Genomic DNA, 17066 nt, shown 5'->3' on the forward strand with positions numbered 1-17066 from the left:
AGTCATTTCAGCTTTCTGGGCCTTAGTTTCCCATTTGTAAAATGTAACTGGTGATACCTCATGGGATTATTGTAAAGGCAACTGGTCGAGAGTGACTTTTTAAAAAAATTGATTTTAGAGACAGAGGAGAGGTAGGGGAAGAAAGAGAGAAACTGATTTGTTGCTCCAGTTATTTATGCATTCATTGGTTGATTCTTCTATATGCCCTAACTGGGGATTGAACTCCTCAAACTTGGTGGATGGGAACAATCTAATCAGCTGAACTACCCACCAGAACAGAGAGTAACTCTTTAGTTAATTGTAAAAAACTCTACAAAAGAAAATATGCAATCATAAGTTATATTCTTAAATATTTTTTGAGTTCACGAGCCATACTATTCTTAAATATTTTTTGAATTTAAAATAGAAGTTATTCAGTACTTCACGTAAGTGCTAAATTATCTTTCTGTAAAAATAAAAAAGGAAGGAAGAGATAAAAGGAAAGGGGGACAGGAAAGGGAAGGGGTGGGAAGGGAAGGGAAGAAAAAAAGAAAAGAGAAGAAAAGAAGGAAGTTATAAAGGAAGGCAAGCAAGCCAGCAGGTATGTGTCCTTTACGGTAGCCACAGTTCAAAGCAGGTCTGGCTTGACGTTTATAGCAGCACTCCAGAAAGATATTTACTACTATCTTCATTTTACAAATGAGAGAGGTCAGGAGCCAAAGAATTCGTCCAAGAGCATAATCTCTTCAAAACCCAAACATAGGCCACTTCCCAAGGTCTTTAAACGTCAACAAAAGGACATCGTCCCAAACCGTTGAGCATACACATCACTGCTTTGAAGCACGGGAACGGGAGAGGCTGAACAAGGCTTCAGCTCCGCCCCGTGACGCAAGGGCCCCGCCCCCAGGCTTCTACCTCTCGCGGGATCTCTCGGGAGGACGGATGGGGTCAGGTCCCATCATGGCGGCTGAAGAAGCGGATGTGGATATTGAAGGGGACGTGGTGGCAGCGGCGGCACAGGCAGGGTGAGGCGTGGAGGCCGGGTCTCGCAGGGACGCGGAGGGGCTTGGATGACCCTTAGAAAGTCTGCGGGTGTGTCAGGGCACAGGGGAACAGAAGAACATTAGTTGGGCCAGGGTGTCCTGGCAGCCGGAGAAGGGCCGCGCCCATCCCGCTGGCCGGCTACTGTTGAGCCCAGCCGCGGGGTACCCGGGGCTCTTGTCGGTCGGCTCTTCTACCTTATATCGGGATGCTGTGAGGGCGCTCACTTCGCCTAGCACGTTGCACTCTGGCCAACAATTAAATTCTTTCTTCCATTACCTCCACAGCAGAACGCGCCCTTTGCCTCCGCCTGATAGTAACTAGAACCAGAACAGTCCCTGGACCGGGTGGGACCTGCGCTCGGGGATCCTTTAATGTGTAAACCCTATGACCTTCAGCGTGTCGTTTCATTCCCACTGGCCACAGGTTTCCTCTTCCACAGAGGGGGTGCTGTAAAACACTTTCCGAGAGGCAGCTTAACTTGAAGGGACGGGGTGGACTGAGTTGGACAGCGCTGGGTGCGCCTGCATTGGCTGGCCCCGCCGGTTTAGCAGCGTGACCTTGTCCAGACATTTAACCTGTGTGCGCCTGTGTCAACTGACAGGCAGGATATGTACCTCGTACGGTCATTGTGAGGAGCTAATGAAATAATTACCAGACGCATTTGTGCCTCTGGTAGGTGTTCTCTAAAGGTTGTGTTCTTTACTATCCCGCTATTCTCAGGGATGATATTGTGAGGACCCAGCAAGGAGTTACACTTATTTAATAACGATTCCTGTGTGACAGGCCAGTGTGGTTTTTCAACAGTGACGTCCAGCTTGAGAGATCTAGCCCTTTAACACCTTGCTTTCCAAGTAAGAAATCGATACATGCTATTTTTAAAATGTGCTTCCAGACTTTGAGCCTCTAGGAAGAGGCCTAGACTGATGAGGAATTGAAAGACTTTGGTTCTAAACTCAGCTAAATTGCTTGTAACTGGGAACAACTTCATTAGAACTCTGTTAGGTTGGACCGTGTGAAGTTTACAATCATGGACCATTTTAATCCATAAAGTGGCAATTTCATATGCTTCAATCTAATACCAGGGCCTCTGTAAATAGTGAAGAAGAATACTAACCTTGTCCTTGAGGGACTAAGATGGAAGGTTTAAAGTGCTGGTAAACTTTAAAGTACTGTGAAAATGTACAGGCCCTGGGTGGTTGGCTCAGTGCTAGAGCATCGGCCCAGTGTGTGGAAGTCCTGGGTTCAATTCCTAGCCAGGGCACACAGGAGAAGCATGGCCATCTGCTTCTCCACCCCTCTCCATCCCTTACCCCCCCCCCCCTACTGCAGCCATGGCTCAAATGGTTAGAGCAAGTTGGCCCTGGATGCTGAGGATAGCACCATGGCCTGGCCTCAGGCACTAAAATAGCTCAGTTGCCAAGCAACAGAGCAGCTGCCCCAGATGGGCTGAGCCCCTCCTGGTAGGGCGCTTGCCAGGTGGATCCCAGCTGGATGAATGCAGAAGTCTGTTTCCCTGCCTCTTAATAATAAAAATTTTAAAAAAGAGAAAATATACAGAGTAATTAAATTTATTTATTTATTTATTTATTTTATTCTTTACAGAGACAGAGAGTGAGTCAGAGAGAGGGATAGACAGGGACAGACAGGAATGGAGAGAGATGAGAAGCATCAATCATTAGTTTTTCATTGCGCATTGCAACACCTTAGTTGTTCATTGATTGCTTTCTCATATGTGCCTTGACCACGGGCCCTCAGCAGACTGAGCAACCCCCTGCTGGAGCCAGCGACCTTGGGTTCAAGCTGGTGGGCTTTTTGCTCAAACCAGATGAGCCTGCGCTCTAGCTTGCAACCTCGGGGTCTTGAACCTGAGTCCTCCACATCCCAGTCTGACGCTCTATCCACTGCGCCACCACCTGGTCAGGCAAGTAATTAAATTTATACGTAGTTATTTTCCCAAAACTCTTTAGGCAGAGCAGTCCAAAGCTATACAAAATAAGTAGAAAGCTGTTAATAACAATCATTGTTAAAATTTGTGTAGTTCAAGTTAATCTTGACCAAGCCCTTTTGCATGCATGATTTCATTTACTTTTCACAAGATGTTCATTAGAGATGTGAGCAAGGATACTTATCTGCAGTCCAGAGAGAAATAAGTTGACCTTGGAAACACTAAAGATCGACTGAGAGCATTGGCTCTACCCCTTTTGCATAGGTTCTTTGTTTTTCTAAGAATAGGTATATTTAATTTTTCTTTCTTTCCTCTTTCTTTCCTTTCTCTTCTTACTCTGTTTGAGCCTTAGGTCTTCTGGTGGGACGTGTGATCATCTTAGTCTTATGCAGGAGGGTTACAAAGGTTATGGTTCTTGGTGGTTAGAGCCATTACCTTACCAACTCCAAGTATCAGTAACATATTCTGGGGAATAGTGCCGCCTGACATGACTTTTCAATTTAATGATGGTGCAAAAGCAGTACGTGTTCAATAGAAATTGTAGTTCGAATTTTGGATTTTGATCTTTTCCGGATCTAGTGCTATGCATTTATGATACTCTTATGATACTGGGCAAAGGCAGCAAGCCACAACTCCTAGTCAGACACTGGATCACAATGGTAAAAAACAAGTACTCTACAGTGAACTGTGTTGCCAGTTGGGCTATTGTGTGCTGAGCGTGTTTAAGGTAGGCTAGGCTAACCTATGATGTTTATTAGGTTAGGTGTATTAAATGTATTTTTGACTTAGGAGATTTTCAACTTAACGATGCATTTATTAGGAACAAAAGCCATCGTAAGTCAAGGAGCATTTGTACTTGCTAAGGCTAGGTCAGGGGTCTGGAACCTTTTTTGGCTGAGAGAGCCATAAATGCCACATATTTTAAAATGTAATTCTGTGAGAGCCATACAGCGACCCGTGTACGTTAAGCATTATCCAATAAAAATTTGGTGTTGTCCTGGAGGACAGCTGTGATTGGCTCCAGCCAGCCACAACCATGAACATGAGCGGTAGGAAATGAATGGATTGTAATACATGAGAACGTTTTATATTTTTAACATTTTTTTTTTGTTAAAGATTTGTCTGCGAGCCAGATGCAGCCATCAAAAGATCCACATCTGGCTTATGAGCCATAGGTTCCCGACCCCTGAGCTAGGTGCTCCTACCATTCCTTCTCATCTTCATTTTCTTTTGCTTGTCCTTAAATGAGTGTTCCAAGGGGTTTTGTCATAAGACTTCTACCGAAAACCATAGAGTCCCTGGTGATACCATCTGTCAAGACTTAAATTTCTGTCTGTTGGGTTGGACAATATGAACATTTACCAGTGTTTGACCATTTTTGACCTAAAAAACAATAGCAGTTTCATAAATTCATCTAATATATGCTGATGTTTCCCAAATCTGCTGCCAGTCCACATCTCTCCTGAGCTTCAGTTCCATTTATCCAGCCTTCTGAATCTATTTGCACTTGAATGTTCCGCAGGCACCTCAATCTCAGCTTATAAACTTTCCCCACCAAACCTTCCTCTCTGGGTTCCCTAGTTCAATAAAAGGCATCATCCACCCAGTCACCCAAGGACCAGACATATATGTACCATTTCCTTACCTCTCTCCTTCCACTCTTATCAGTTGTGAAGGGTCTGTTGATTCTAAGTATCCTCTCAAATGCATTCATTTTTTCCTATTCACACTGCTTGTTCCCCAGGTCTAAGTCACCCCTATATATATAGTAGTTATATAATCACTCCCTCTTAACTGCTCCTTGTCTCTCGCTCCTTCTGCTCTTCTCTGAAGTTAGAGTATTCATTTTATATCAGATCTGATCATGTTATTTTCTTCAATCCCCAGTAGGCTTTATGATAAAGTCTTCTTCATTCCTTAACTCCTAGAGACCTGGGTGATCCGTGGTCACCTACCTTGTTCATTCACTCATTCAAGAAATGATTGAGCACTTTTAGTATGCCAAGACCTGGGCCCTTGTTCTCATAGAATTAACATTCTTATTATTAGATGCAGTAAACCTGTATGTGTCAGATAGAGATAAATGAAAAAGATGAAGGAGGAAAGGTGGACAACTTGTCGATCTTATCCCTTGCAGTTAACCAGGGAAAATTATTAAGTCTAAAAGTACAGGGCCTTAAAGGTCAGTGTAAATATAGTGTAAGAACTGAATTTGGAAAAGTCAGAAGCAGCAGAATTGGCAACAAATTGTATGTGCATTGTGAGGAAATAAGGGCAGGCTCAGATTTCTGGCTTGGGCCTTTAGATGATGGAACTGCCATAGACTCGGATAGGTAATGATGGAAGATTAACATATTTGAGAGGAAAGCTGACCTCAGGTTTAAACATGTTAATTTGTGGTGCCTATGAATGTAAGTGTACAGATAGATACATACACCAGAGGTGTGGATGTTGTTGATCCATAATGAGGAATACCATATAAAAAGATTTCATAAGTAAACATGAAGCAATACTAGACCTACCTCCTGCACTTGGCAGACCTAGTTAGTTAAATAAAGGTTTCCATCTGCTGATACAAGACTCAGAATCTTATTTCTCATTCCTAGTAGCCCCTTTCAAATCAGAGTTGACTTTTGAATTAACACCTTTTTGACATCAACAGTTGAGAGACATAATTGCTTTTAGTTTATAGTTTATTAGCCCCACAATTTATTATAACAACTGTAGGACTAATTGAAGATTCAAAAAATATAAACCTGTCAATAGGTTTTTTCTGTTTAAGAGATACAGATTCTTAACATTGCAGTAGATCTGGGAAAAGTCAGTAACTTAACTAGGAAACTATAACTTCAAGGCATAGAAAAGCACCTATTAAATTTAATTATATCAAGTGGTCCATCAAACTGTGACTTTAGAGAGTTCTCATTAGTTTAATGAAAGGATTGAATTAATAAAGTTTAATCCTCCATGGACTTAGAAAAGAGCCCAAATATAGTAACCCATTAATTTGTTGAATTATATAAATTGTTATTAAACCATCACACTTTCTTATCACTGTATTGTACTGTCCTCAAGTATTTTCTATTTTGGTTCTTCCATCTTGTTTTTTGTTTTTTCATTTTGAGGGTGGTGGTATTGATGGTAGCTTTTATGCTTTTAAGTATAGCTAAAAGAATTAATTGTAAAGTTGTATTCTTACATTTATATAGATACTCCTCAAAGGAAATTTAAAGTGTTGTTCATGGGCACAGAGTATGTGTGGTTGCTGCCTTGTGGTATTTTTGTTCCCTATGAAGTTGTTTATTCTTGGGAAACAAAAGAAGTGAACAGATTTGATGTTTAGCGATTGAGATAGGGTAACTTAAAGCCACTATATATTTCACAGGCCAAAGAGGTAGAGCAGGCATTTGCAATGTTAAATCTGCTTGTTAAGGGGAGAAGGGAACTAAATATTTGCTTAACATCTCAACCTGCCAGTTACTGATGTGTAAACTGTATGCATTAATGGGTGTTATATCATGTTTATACCCATTTTCTTAACTATTACAGAAGTGATGAAAATACAACATTTGTTTTACAAGATCACTATCTTGATTCATCATGGAGAACTGAAAATGGTCTTATTGTAAGTATTTATGAAACTATCAGTACATTAAGCTATTTCTCATTCTAGGATACCTGTTTTTTGTTTTGTTTTGTTTTGGTGCTAGTTCTCAGCAATCACAGAGGTAATATTGAAACATTTTTCTTATTGTAAAAATAGCAGAAACCTATTCTTATTACTTCTGACTTTGAAAAATGGCTGGTGGGAAACAATTTTAGATCCATCTGGATTTGGATACAAATCCTTAGTATACCACAAAACCAGATTTCTGAACTTCAGTTTCATCAACTGAAAAATGGGGATCAGTGCAGGGCTCATTTCCTCAGTTAAGAGTTATTTATTGAGTATTTACTGTGTGACAGACACTAGGCCAGATTTGGGAGTTACAGCTATAATCAGGACAAACTTGGTTCTGCTCTCAAGGAGCTTCTAGTCTAAAGGAGAGTCAGGTGATAAACAAGTAGACAAACTAATTATAAATCATGAAGGACATTAGCTGCTGGCTGAGAGTAACAGGATGGGGGACCTACTTTAGATAAAGTCAGTGAAGGAAACTGAGGAGATGATATTTAAGTTGAAAAGTAATAGAGAGGGCTAGCCATGTGAAGAGTTGAGGAAAAACATTTTAGGCGGAAAGAATAGCAGCACAAAGGCTCTGGCTGGAAGCCCGTGTCCAGAATATGGTGGTAGGAGTGACAGCTATGACAAGGTTGGAGAGGCGAAAGAAAGCTCTTTCCTATTTGTAGGAAGCAGGAGTGGAATCAAGAGACCAGTTAGGAGACATGAGTAATCTAAGCAAGATTTGGTAGTAGCTTGGCCTGAGTTTGGGGCAGAAGAGATAGAAGTGGACAGATTTAATCAAATTATATTTTGGAGGGAGAGCTGTTTGATAGATTAGGTGTGGGATTGAGGGAAAAGGAAGGACTCTAGGATGATTCTTGGGTTTCTAGCTGGAATAACTTGGTGACAAGTACTATCATTTATAAAGTTGGGAAGCCCAGGGAAGAAGCAGGTTTAGGAAGGTATGTGATGGTGAGTTATGTTTTAAATGTTAAATTTAAGAAGTCTATTAGATAACGAAGTGGAAATTTTTAAGGGACAGTTGGAAATAACAGTCTAGATAGATCCGGGAGAAGAGACCTGAGCTGAAAGTTTTAAGTTTTGTTGAGTTGAAAATGAGTGATCATTCAAAGAGAGATTGTGACTTGAGGGAAAAGAATTATAAGTTTTGGAAATAGGTGAAGTATCTAGCAAAATGCTGATAACTAATAGTTCTTCATATATAATAGCCATTATTACTTTATCATGGATAAAAACTTGAGCCTGAAATCTAAGAACTTGTGTGTGTAAAGTCTCTGCTCTCCACTTGAAATGCTGATAGCACTATGAATGCGTGTGTGAAGTTAATGATGCCTATCTTGTAGACTTATCGTGGGAATCAAAGATGTGTCTAAGGGCTCTGTAAATGATAGCTGTTATTACTGGTATCATTATATCATTATGTATTCTCACTTAACAAAATATAGAAGATAATTTCAAAAAGTAGTAAATAAGAAAAATATTTCCTTTTTTTTTAATAGCCTTGGACTCTGGATAGCACCATCAGTGAAGAGAACAGAGCTGTCATTGAGAAAATGTTGTTGGAAGAAGAGTATCCTTTAATGATTACGAGGAAAGAAAATAATTCAGGGTTAAAAACTTCTAAATGCAAAACTTACAAAAGAGATCACTGTTTATTATTGGGTGGGTTATATTTGGCCCCAGGCTGCTACTATATGTTACCTACTTTTGCAAAAAGCTGCATTTTATTTCTCTGGTTCTGTTTCATTGCTAAATCTAAGATATGACTCTTATTTTTTAATATCTGTTGTCAGCCAACTATGTATACTGTCTGAATATTGATTTGAAGATATAGAATGTTTTAAGTTAGTTACCGTGGTTTTCAACCACCAGTCTGTGAATCAGTACTGGCACACCAGAAATTTCATGCCAGTCTGTAAAAAGTTAACCACTGTAATGTTGTATGAAGATGAGAGACTCATTGATTATAGAGGCTGTCGTCTTCATACAACGTCAGGCGCAGACTGGCAGTTGAAAACCACTGAGCTGGAACCTTTACTCCAAGATCCTTAGTCTAAGCCTCATTTTCAGTTATATAAGCTGAAATCCAGAGATGTTGATGTGTCCAAGGACACAGAACTAGAATGTGTAAAAGTTTGCACTTCTTGACCAGTTTCTAGGTGTTATGTGAGAGGAATCTAACTAAGCAAAAAGCACAAAACAAATACAAAACAATCAAGATTTCTTTCCCCCAGAAGTTCAGAAGTTGAAGATTCTTATCCATGGTTCAGCCACTAGCTTCTTGTCCTTGTTTCTTTCATCTGTATCTGATGTTGGCAACTTAACTTATTTGGGACTCAATTTTCTTATATTTTATGTAAAATGAGAGGATTGAACAAAATGATTTCTGATTTTATGATTTATAAAGATTATTAATAATAGTCTAATGAATAGTGGTTTATTTTTAATTCTTTCCTCTATATTTCTTGAATTTCTACCTTCTTTTAAGCCAGAATTTTTCTATTGCATTTATTCCCAGTTATGGCTATATTGATTTCAAAGTGTCTGTGTACTCTGTCATAGGTAAACCCTTTTTAGGCTGTCTTATTCTCTAACTCTTCCTAGACATTACAATTATAGTCCATATCAATGCTTTTGATAGAAAAGTCATGTGAGTCATATCTATTATTTAAAATTTTCCAGTAGCCGCATTTAAAACAGGTGAAATTAATTTCAACTATATACTTTATTTAACCCAGTATATTTTAAATGTTATTTCAAAATTAATCAATATAAAAACATTATTGAGCTCTTGTGCATCCTTTGTTTCATACTCTTTGAAATACAGTGTGTATTTTATACTTATGGTACATCTCAGTTTGTGCTAGCCACATTTCAAGTACTAAATTCAAGTACTAATAATTTCAAGTATTAATGAATACTTAAGTTGTCACTGGTTAATTTCTAGTTTGGAAACAGATAATGAGAGTAAAAGCTGTGTCAGCTCTTGGAGGACAGGGACGATGTTTTCTTGTATCTTTGTCCTCAGGACCTAGTACTGTACTTAGCTTAGTGCCTGATATACATGACACACAGTCAGTAATCGTTAGTGAAGGCTGTTTCTAATTCATCTAAGAGTGTTGCAGAGGCCATTTAAAGAAGTTTGAGAGAGGAAGGTTTTCTGGTAGATTTGACCTAATTGTTGTTTTTATTAGGGTCGAGAATAACCCTGAACTTTTCATCTTGAGAAATATGAAAACAATTGGTTGTCCTAAATTATTTTAGACTCCAATCAAATTCATCTATTACTTTCTTGATATGTTTTAGGAATAAAGAATTATATAAAACATTGAGGATGTTTCTTAGCTACTTCTAAAAGGGAAACTAAGGGTAACATTTATGAAGCACACATTTTATGCAGAAACCATATTATAAGATTTTACATGTGATATTTAATCAATATACCAACTCTGTCATGTATAAGTAATTGTACCAAAATTTTTACAGACCTGAAAAGGGCTTTGAGAGGAATTGGTTTAGCTAGCATTTCATGAGTGTATGAGTCCCTATTTTATATGAGTCACAGAAAAATTAGGACTTTATTATTATTTAAAAGTTTCCTTAATAATTACACAGGTATTATTTATCTAAGAAATCACTTCCAGAAAAACTCTGGCTAGATCAAAAAGAAGATGATAAAAAATACATGAAGAGGTAAAAATCAATTTATCATACTTTTGTAAGCCTGAATAATATTTTTAAAAATCTCACGTGCTTCCTTACTTTCTTTTTTCATGTGGTGCAGTCTGCAGAAAACAGCAAAAATCATGTATGTACTTATATTTTATACCTTAAACCTTTTAATTATGGGAAAATTAAACAAAAATTATAATTGGCCTGTGGAAAAGCCCTCTCGATCTTGTGTTATACAAAAATATAAAATTGAAAATTTTTTTACACATATCAGAATGCTCCAATGTAATTTTATGATGTTATTTGCCAGAATTTTTCTTTTGGTTCCATCAGATTATGGAAAAGATGTTTTACTAAGGATTTGTGGGATAATTTAAAAAATCTTTTATTAAGTATATTAGAAATCAAACTGATTTCTATTGCCCTATCAGTTAATTTTTAATCCCTTCAAACAAAAATTTAATTTGAATTTGTAGCTTTCAAAAATTAAACTATTAACTATTTTATTTAGTATTTATAAACTTGCATATTTATGGTCCCTTAAAGGGTAAGTAAAGCTTACAGTTTTAAAATTACGAATAGTTTGAGCACTGAACAAACTTTGGCTTTTGCATTTTGCTGAATAAACAACAAAAAACGAAGTTAATGAAAAGATGAATGTTGCTTAAATTAGTGAGCCTCATCACTTTTAATTTCTTAAGATACTGCAATTTCAAAAGCAATAAACGTAATGCCATGGTATTTTTTACTTTTTTGGTTTGAATATTTACATGGATTTACATGGAAGAATCAAAGTAATAGTATTTTGGAGTCGATTTATACTTGTACATGCCTTTCTGGAGTTGGAAATGTGTTACCGTCTGCTGCTCTGTGTCCAGTGTCAGGAGCCCTATTTGTTTGTTTTCCCACTGACTTCCTCTGCTGTCTTTTAGTGTTATCTTCATCAGACCCAAGGATTATGTGTGGGGCTCCTATCATCCTGAGCTAGAGAAAGCATATGAGACAGGGTAAATCTGCCCCTCACATAGAGACTGCAGTCTTCTTTTTCTTCTCTTTTTTTTAAAAAAATTCTTAGATTCAGAGTATTGCATTTAGTTTATGGCTATCTATAACCTTTAGCTGCATAAATATCAAATGTTCCATTTCAGATTTTTTTTTTTTTTTTTTTTTTTTTTGCTATTCCTTTTTTTCCCTTCAGGGTACAATCTCCTACAAAACCAGCCAGTTTTTCAGTAAAGTGGACGATAGAAGAAAAAGAGCTGTTTGAACAAGGGCTGGTAAATAGAGCAATTTTTGATTTATAGTAAAATAATTCTAGAAGCAAATATTGATAGAATTGTAAGGTTAAATTAATTTGTAGAGACCATAAGTTTCTTTTTAATTACAGTGATCATATCTATATTTTTTTGTATAGAGTGATGATGTTTGTAGTATAGTACAGGAGAATTTAATTCATTTTACTACTGAAAAATTAAACAATTTGGATTTATATTTTGGATAGTTTCTACCCTTTTTTTTAATACTAATAAAACTCTCAAATTGAATAATCTCTGTGTAACTGACGCCAACTACCTGCATAAAAAGACAAAATTATTTAGTTATTTAATGTTTTCTCTTGGAAAAGAAAGAAAAGTGTATTTGGAACTCTGGGTTGAGTTCTTTGTTATTCAGCTATTTGGCATTGTCCATCTATAGTTTAGAGGAGATAATTGAAGACAAAATGTTTCTTTTATATGAATGTTTCACTGAGATCTATATACATGTCTTCAAGTTATATAATGGAAAAACATGCATGCCAGTATCTAATTCTGAAAATACTCCTTAATATGAAGTAATGTTTAATAAAAATATTCAAAAAGTTTTTTAACTATTGGGAATAAGTTATATAATTTCTTTACGGTACATATTACCCGCTGTTTTACTATTTAAATAATTAATTTTGAAATGATAAATTTATGTATTACATATATAGAATATATAAGAATTATATAGTATTCATGAGTGCTAATTGAAATATTAATGTTTCTACAAATGATGGGAAATAAAATTGTGTTTGTATTTTTATATTTAGTCATTATCATAACATTTATATAGTTTGTGATCTTTTTATATAAGTACCTAAACTATCCTTGGGAGTTTTTATCTCTTCCTGATATTTTTCTCCTGTGCTGTTATGTTTTTTATATTGGTATTTCAGTCAGTTGCATGATTATCATTTATATAATCTAACTTTAACCATTTATTTATTGTAAGATTGCTGACAACTTTGATTTCTTGCCCTTCAGTGAAAATCATATATATAGACACCAACGCATGTGGGTTGTGACTTTTTAGATTATTGTTGATATGGATAGTAGTTATAGAAGCTGCATCTGCATGGTTCAAAATTCAAAAGGTATCTAAAGTTGTAGGGTCTTAAGTCTAACTCTTATCGCAGCCTTTAGTTCTCTATGCCTGAGGGTACCATTTTCATCTATTCTTTTGTATGTCCTTCCAGAGATAGTTATCCCTGTATAAGCAACAGTGTATTTATTTACATAAATATGTAGATGTCTATTTATATACATAAACAAATACTTTAAACATAGAATATTTTCCCACAAAAATACATGGAACTCTTGGTTGTAGTCCAGCCTTTTTGACCTTTTGATATAATTTGCTTATATACTGAATTTTCTCAGGTTTGAGAGAAGGGAATTATGTGGTACTGAATGATGAAGAAAGATTTTCCTTCTCTTTCTTGGGCATAGGGCTCTCCCTTTGCTCTATTTTAAAATTGACAAATGTTTCTTTGCTCCTCTTGTTAGTGTCCCCTCCCTAAGTTTCATAGTGCCTAAGCCCATACAGCCCCTGCTGGTCACACTTTATCTGGATCTTCCTGTCTCCAAAAGTGCTGTATGCTGCCAAGTTACCTATTTAACTTTATCCCACAATAAAGATAAATAATTTTTCAGTAAGTTGATCTCTGCTAGATGTTAGTTAAGTACAATGTAAATAATTTATACTTACTAGTAATTTTGCCAGAATTACTTTCAGTTTTAGGGAATAATCCATATTTCAGATTTTCTAATGAATACCAGAAATAATTATATAAATTAAGGTTTATCATTTGGGTCAGATCTTTGACTATCACTTGCTACCGTAAGTCATAACTACCTGGCCTGTACATATGCCCTAAGATCAGCTTCCCTGAGTGATGGCTGGGGTTTTGTTTGTTTATTTTTAATAGTTTTAGAAATTCTGAAGAATTAGAATTGTTGAGCTACTTTGGGAAATAGAGAGTATCTTGTTTTTTAGAGATATTATAAAGGAGATTTGTATGTATGTAGCAAATGATAGACTTGATACCTAACAATTTCTTTTAGCTTTAAAATTTTATTTATTCCTTTCTGTACTTCAGAAGTTACTAGAGCTCTCTTAAGTTTTTAGTGTTTTTCTCACCTCAGCTTTAGTGTTAGCAGGTGGACAGCCTTTGACAGTAGAGGGGTGGACGGTGTTGGGCAGTTCACTGTGATAATCTGTGTAGAGTTAGAGTATCTGCTATGGGACATATAATGGATGTTGTAACAGATGGAATCTGGGTAAAAGGTATTTTTAAATTAGTGTCAGAACATTTTCAGTTGATTGTATAAATGGAAAATGCAACCTGCCTCCCTTTCAGATTCTTTAAGATTTGGAACGTCATAATGTGCAGTATGAATACATACAGTTAGAAATACTTAAAAGTAATGTATCTTCATTGAGATAGCTATGAAAAGAACTAATTTCTAAACAATTTTGGTCAGTTTTTGTAAGTCCAGATTCCAGTCTTAGATATATATGAGGCTTTATTGTGTGCTTTAGAAAATAAATAAAGATGGGTTGTTCTTTTAGTTTGTATTTTTAAAATATGGCAGTCACTTAGGATATTAACAAGTAAATTCAACCAAAGCAATTTCTTTTCTATTTTGATAACATAGGCTAAATTTGGCCGAAGGTGGACCAAAATTGCAAAGCTAATTGGAAGTCGCACTGTTTTACAAGTGAAGAGCTATGCCAGACAGTACTTTAAAAATAAGGTAAGCAGAATATAACTATTCTAGTTAATAATATTTTGAATAAATAAAATAAAATTTTAATTCAGGCACTAAAGTTTTAATGTTTAAAGTTTTTGTAGAAGTATTTTATACCCGTGAAGTACTCTACAGATACTTATCTTAAAAAATCTCAGAGCATATATTGTGTTGTGAGTATTCCTATTAAATAGGTATTATGTTATTTTACTTAATTTTATAGTTAAATAGAAGAACAAAATGTTAATTACTTATTTAAAATGTAATAAACACTTTAAAGAGTAGTAAACACAATAAAGATAAAATATAACAATGACGTGTATTCAGTTTAATAGCATTATATTTATCCTACTTTCTGTGCCAGTGATTAAATTTTAAAATCGTACTATTATGGGGGTTTTCTCTTGATTTTTAATAAGGTAAAATTAGATGGTCCAGAGAAGGAAATACCAGACCAGAAGAACAACAGTGATCTTCAGATTAAAAGGGAAAGTGAAAGCACAAAGGCATGGACACCGTCAAGTTTAAGGGGACGTGCTGATCCCAACTTGAATGCTGTAAAAATTGAGAAGTTATCTGATGATGAAGAAGTAGACATCACAGATGAAGCAGATGAGATGACTTCTCAAACACCCCTGGAGAATCCTAGCAGTGATTTCTTATTAGAAATCCCTAATAGTAAAAGTCATGAAACCTACCAAGGAGAATTTATTACCTCTGACAGCCCGGAAAACCCCATTTCTAAATCTTCCAAGGAACATCTTCAGAATTTAAAGCAGGGTGAGATGGAAACATTTTCAAGCTCAGGAATTTCATTTTGTACTGAAAAACAGAGCACCAGTGACAAAAAATCAGTTGAATTAAATAATCAGAAATGTAATAAACTGATGAAGAACTGGGATAAGCATGATGGAAATGGAATAGTAAATGATACCCAGCGGATGCCGTCTCCAGAGCCTTGTGAAGTTCAGAAAGATGTGAGTGATAATGAAATGGTTTTTCATTCTTCCTGCCAAATGGAAGAGGAGCACCATGAAGAGGAAGAGCTTAAGCCACCAGAGCAAGAAGTAGAAATAGATAGGAATATTATTCAAGAAGAAGAAAAACAAGCAATTCCTGAATTCTTTGAGGGGCGCCAAGCTAAAACACCAGAACGCTATTTGAAAATTAGGAATTACATTTTGGATCAGTGGTAAGGAAGAATTATATTTTAAATGCTGTCTTAAAACTTATGGTACTCTAGGGTAGTGGTCGGCAAACTCATTAGTCAACAAAGCCAAATATCAGAAGTACAACAATTGAAATTTCTTTTGAGAGCCAAATTTTTTAAACTTAAACTATATAGGTAGGTACCTTCCTTATTGAGGTAGTGCCCGTATGTGGTGTTTTGTGGAAGAGCCACACTCAAGGGGCCAAAGAGCCACAGTTTGCCAACCAGGGCTCTAGGGTATTTCTGTTAGGCTGATACAGAATTTAGTATTTTACAATGCTAATGATCCAGAGAGCTTTAGCATAATATATTTCAATAAGCAAGACTTAAAATTTCTCATAGTGAAACTTTTTTGGAAAGCTTTGGCAGCCTGACCTGTGGTGACACAGTGGATAAAGCGTCGACCTGGAAATGCTGAGGTCGCCGGTTCGAAACCCTGGGCTTGCCTGGTCAAGGCACATATGGGAGTTGATGCTTCCAGCTCCTCCCCACCTTCTCTCTCTGTCTCTCTCTCTCCCTTTCTCTCTCCTCTCTAAAATGAATAAATAAAATTAAAAAAAAAAAAAAAAAAAAAAGAAAGCTTTGGTAAATATTGTCATCTATAGCAGTGTTTTTCAATCCGCCAGTCCGTAAAAGAGTTAACTACCCTGATGTTGTATGAAGAGAATAGGCCCAGTGATTATAGACTTTGTTGTACTCTTCATACAACAACCTTTGCACAAGATTGGTTAACTCTTTCGTAGATTGGCGATTGAAAAACACTGATCTATAGCTAGCTTAATCCATCTGTCTGTTTATCAGGAGTGTTTAAGTCTGGGAAAAAAGAGAAAGGATAGATGATTGCCTTAAGGAGCACTTTCTTAGGACAATGTTAGGAAAGTACAGAAAGCACTACTGTTCTGGAAAAGAGGCAGTATGTCTTTCCTGGTTCTTCCCGCAGTTTGAAGTACCAAGAAAGAAAACTTTTGTGGCAGAAGGATAGTCATTAAATGTGGCTATATTGCGGAAACCATTCTCCTAAATAGCTACTTTAAATGCTCTCAGCTTTGAATCTGTAGCATAATCTCTTAATTCCTTCATCCAGCTTCATCAGGAACCTGGAATTTTCTGATACATGAAGTTTACCCTGTAAATTGTTAGTTCCTTTTCCTTAAATCATTTAGTGAGGGATGGGGGACAAAGCAAAACCTTCCCACCTTACTAGCCTAAGATTCTGAAAGAATTTGAATTTTCCATAAGGCATCATGAAACATAATTGTTATTGCTTCAGGGTTGTGCAGGGCCATCTTTACAGAGGGCTTCTGCCAAAACCTAGGAAGATTACCAAAGAAAGATAAGGTTTACTAAATCAGTAACCTTCATTTTGCTTACACAATATAAAGTGATTTGCCTTTTAAGGACAGTCATATTCTAAAAGAAAGATTTTTGTTTTTGTTCTTGCAAACAGTTGAGATTGCCAGAAGTACAAATTCTGGGTAA

General features: G+C 36.4%; 1 protein-coding gene across 3 annotated transcripts in view; it reads left to right on the forward strand.

The window, feature by feature from the left end:
- The first annotated feature begins 921 nt into the window (after positions 1-921).
- Positions 922-17066, forward strand: part of MYSM1 (Myb like, SWIRM and MPN domains 1) — a 40410-nt gene continuing 24265 nt past the window's right edge. For 2 of the 3 annotated variants that reach the window (XM_066269074.1, XM_066269073.1), the window contains exons 1-8: positions 925-1004; positions 6518-6593; positions 8153-8223; positions 10269-10346; positions 10438-10461; positions 11524-11602; positions 14285-14383; positions 14797-15569. In XM_066269074.1, coding sequence (XP_066125171.1) covers positions 940-1004; positions 6518-6593; positions 8153-8223; positions 10269-10346; positions 10438-10461; positions 11524-11602; positions 14285-14383; positions 14797-15569 — 1265 coding nt within the window. In that variant the 5' untranslated portion in view covers positions 925-939. Of the gene's footprint in view, positions 1005-6517; positions 6594-8152; positions 8224-10268; positions 10347-10437; positions 10462-11523; positions 11603-14284; positions 14384-14796; positions 15570-17066 lie in introns of all 3 variants that reach the window. The other variant, XM_066269072.1, reaches the window with a different exon arrangement.

Source organism: Saccopteryx bilineata, chromosome 3 (genome assembly GCF_036850765.1).
Source record: "Saccopteryx bilineata isolate mSacBil1 chromosome 3, mSacBil1_pri_phased_curated, whole genome shotgun sequence".
NCBI lineage: Eukaryota > Metazoa > Chordata > Mammalia > Chiroptera > Emballonuridae > Saccopteryx > Saccopteryx bilineata.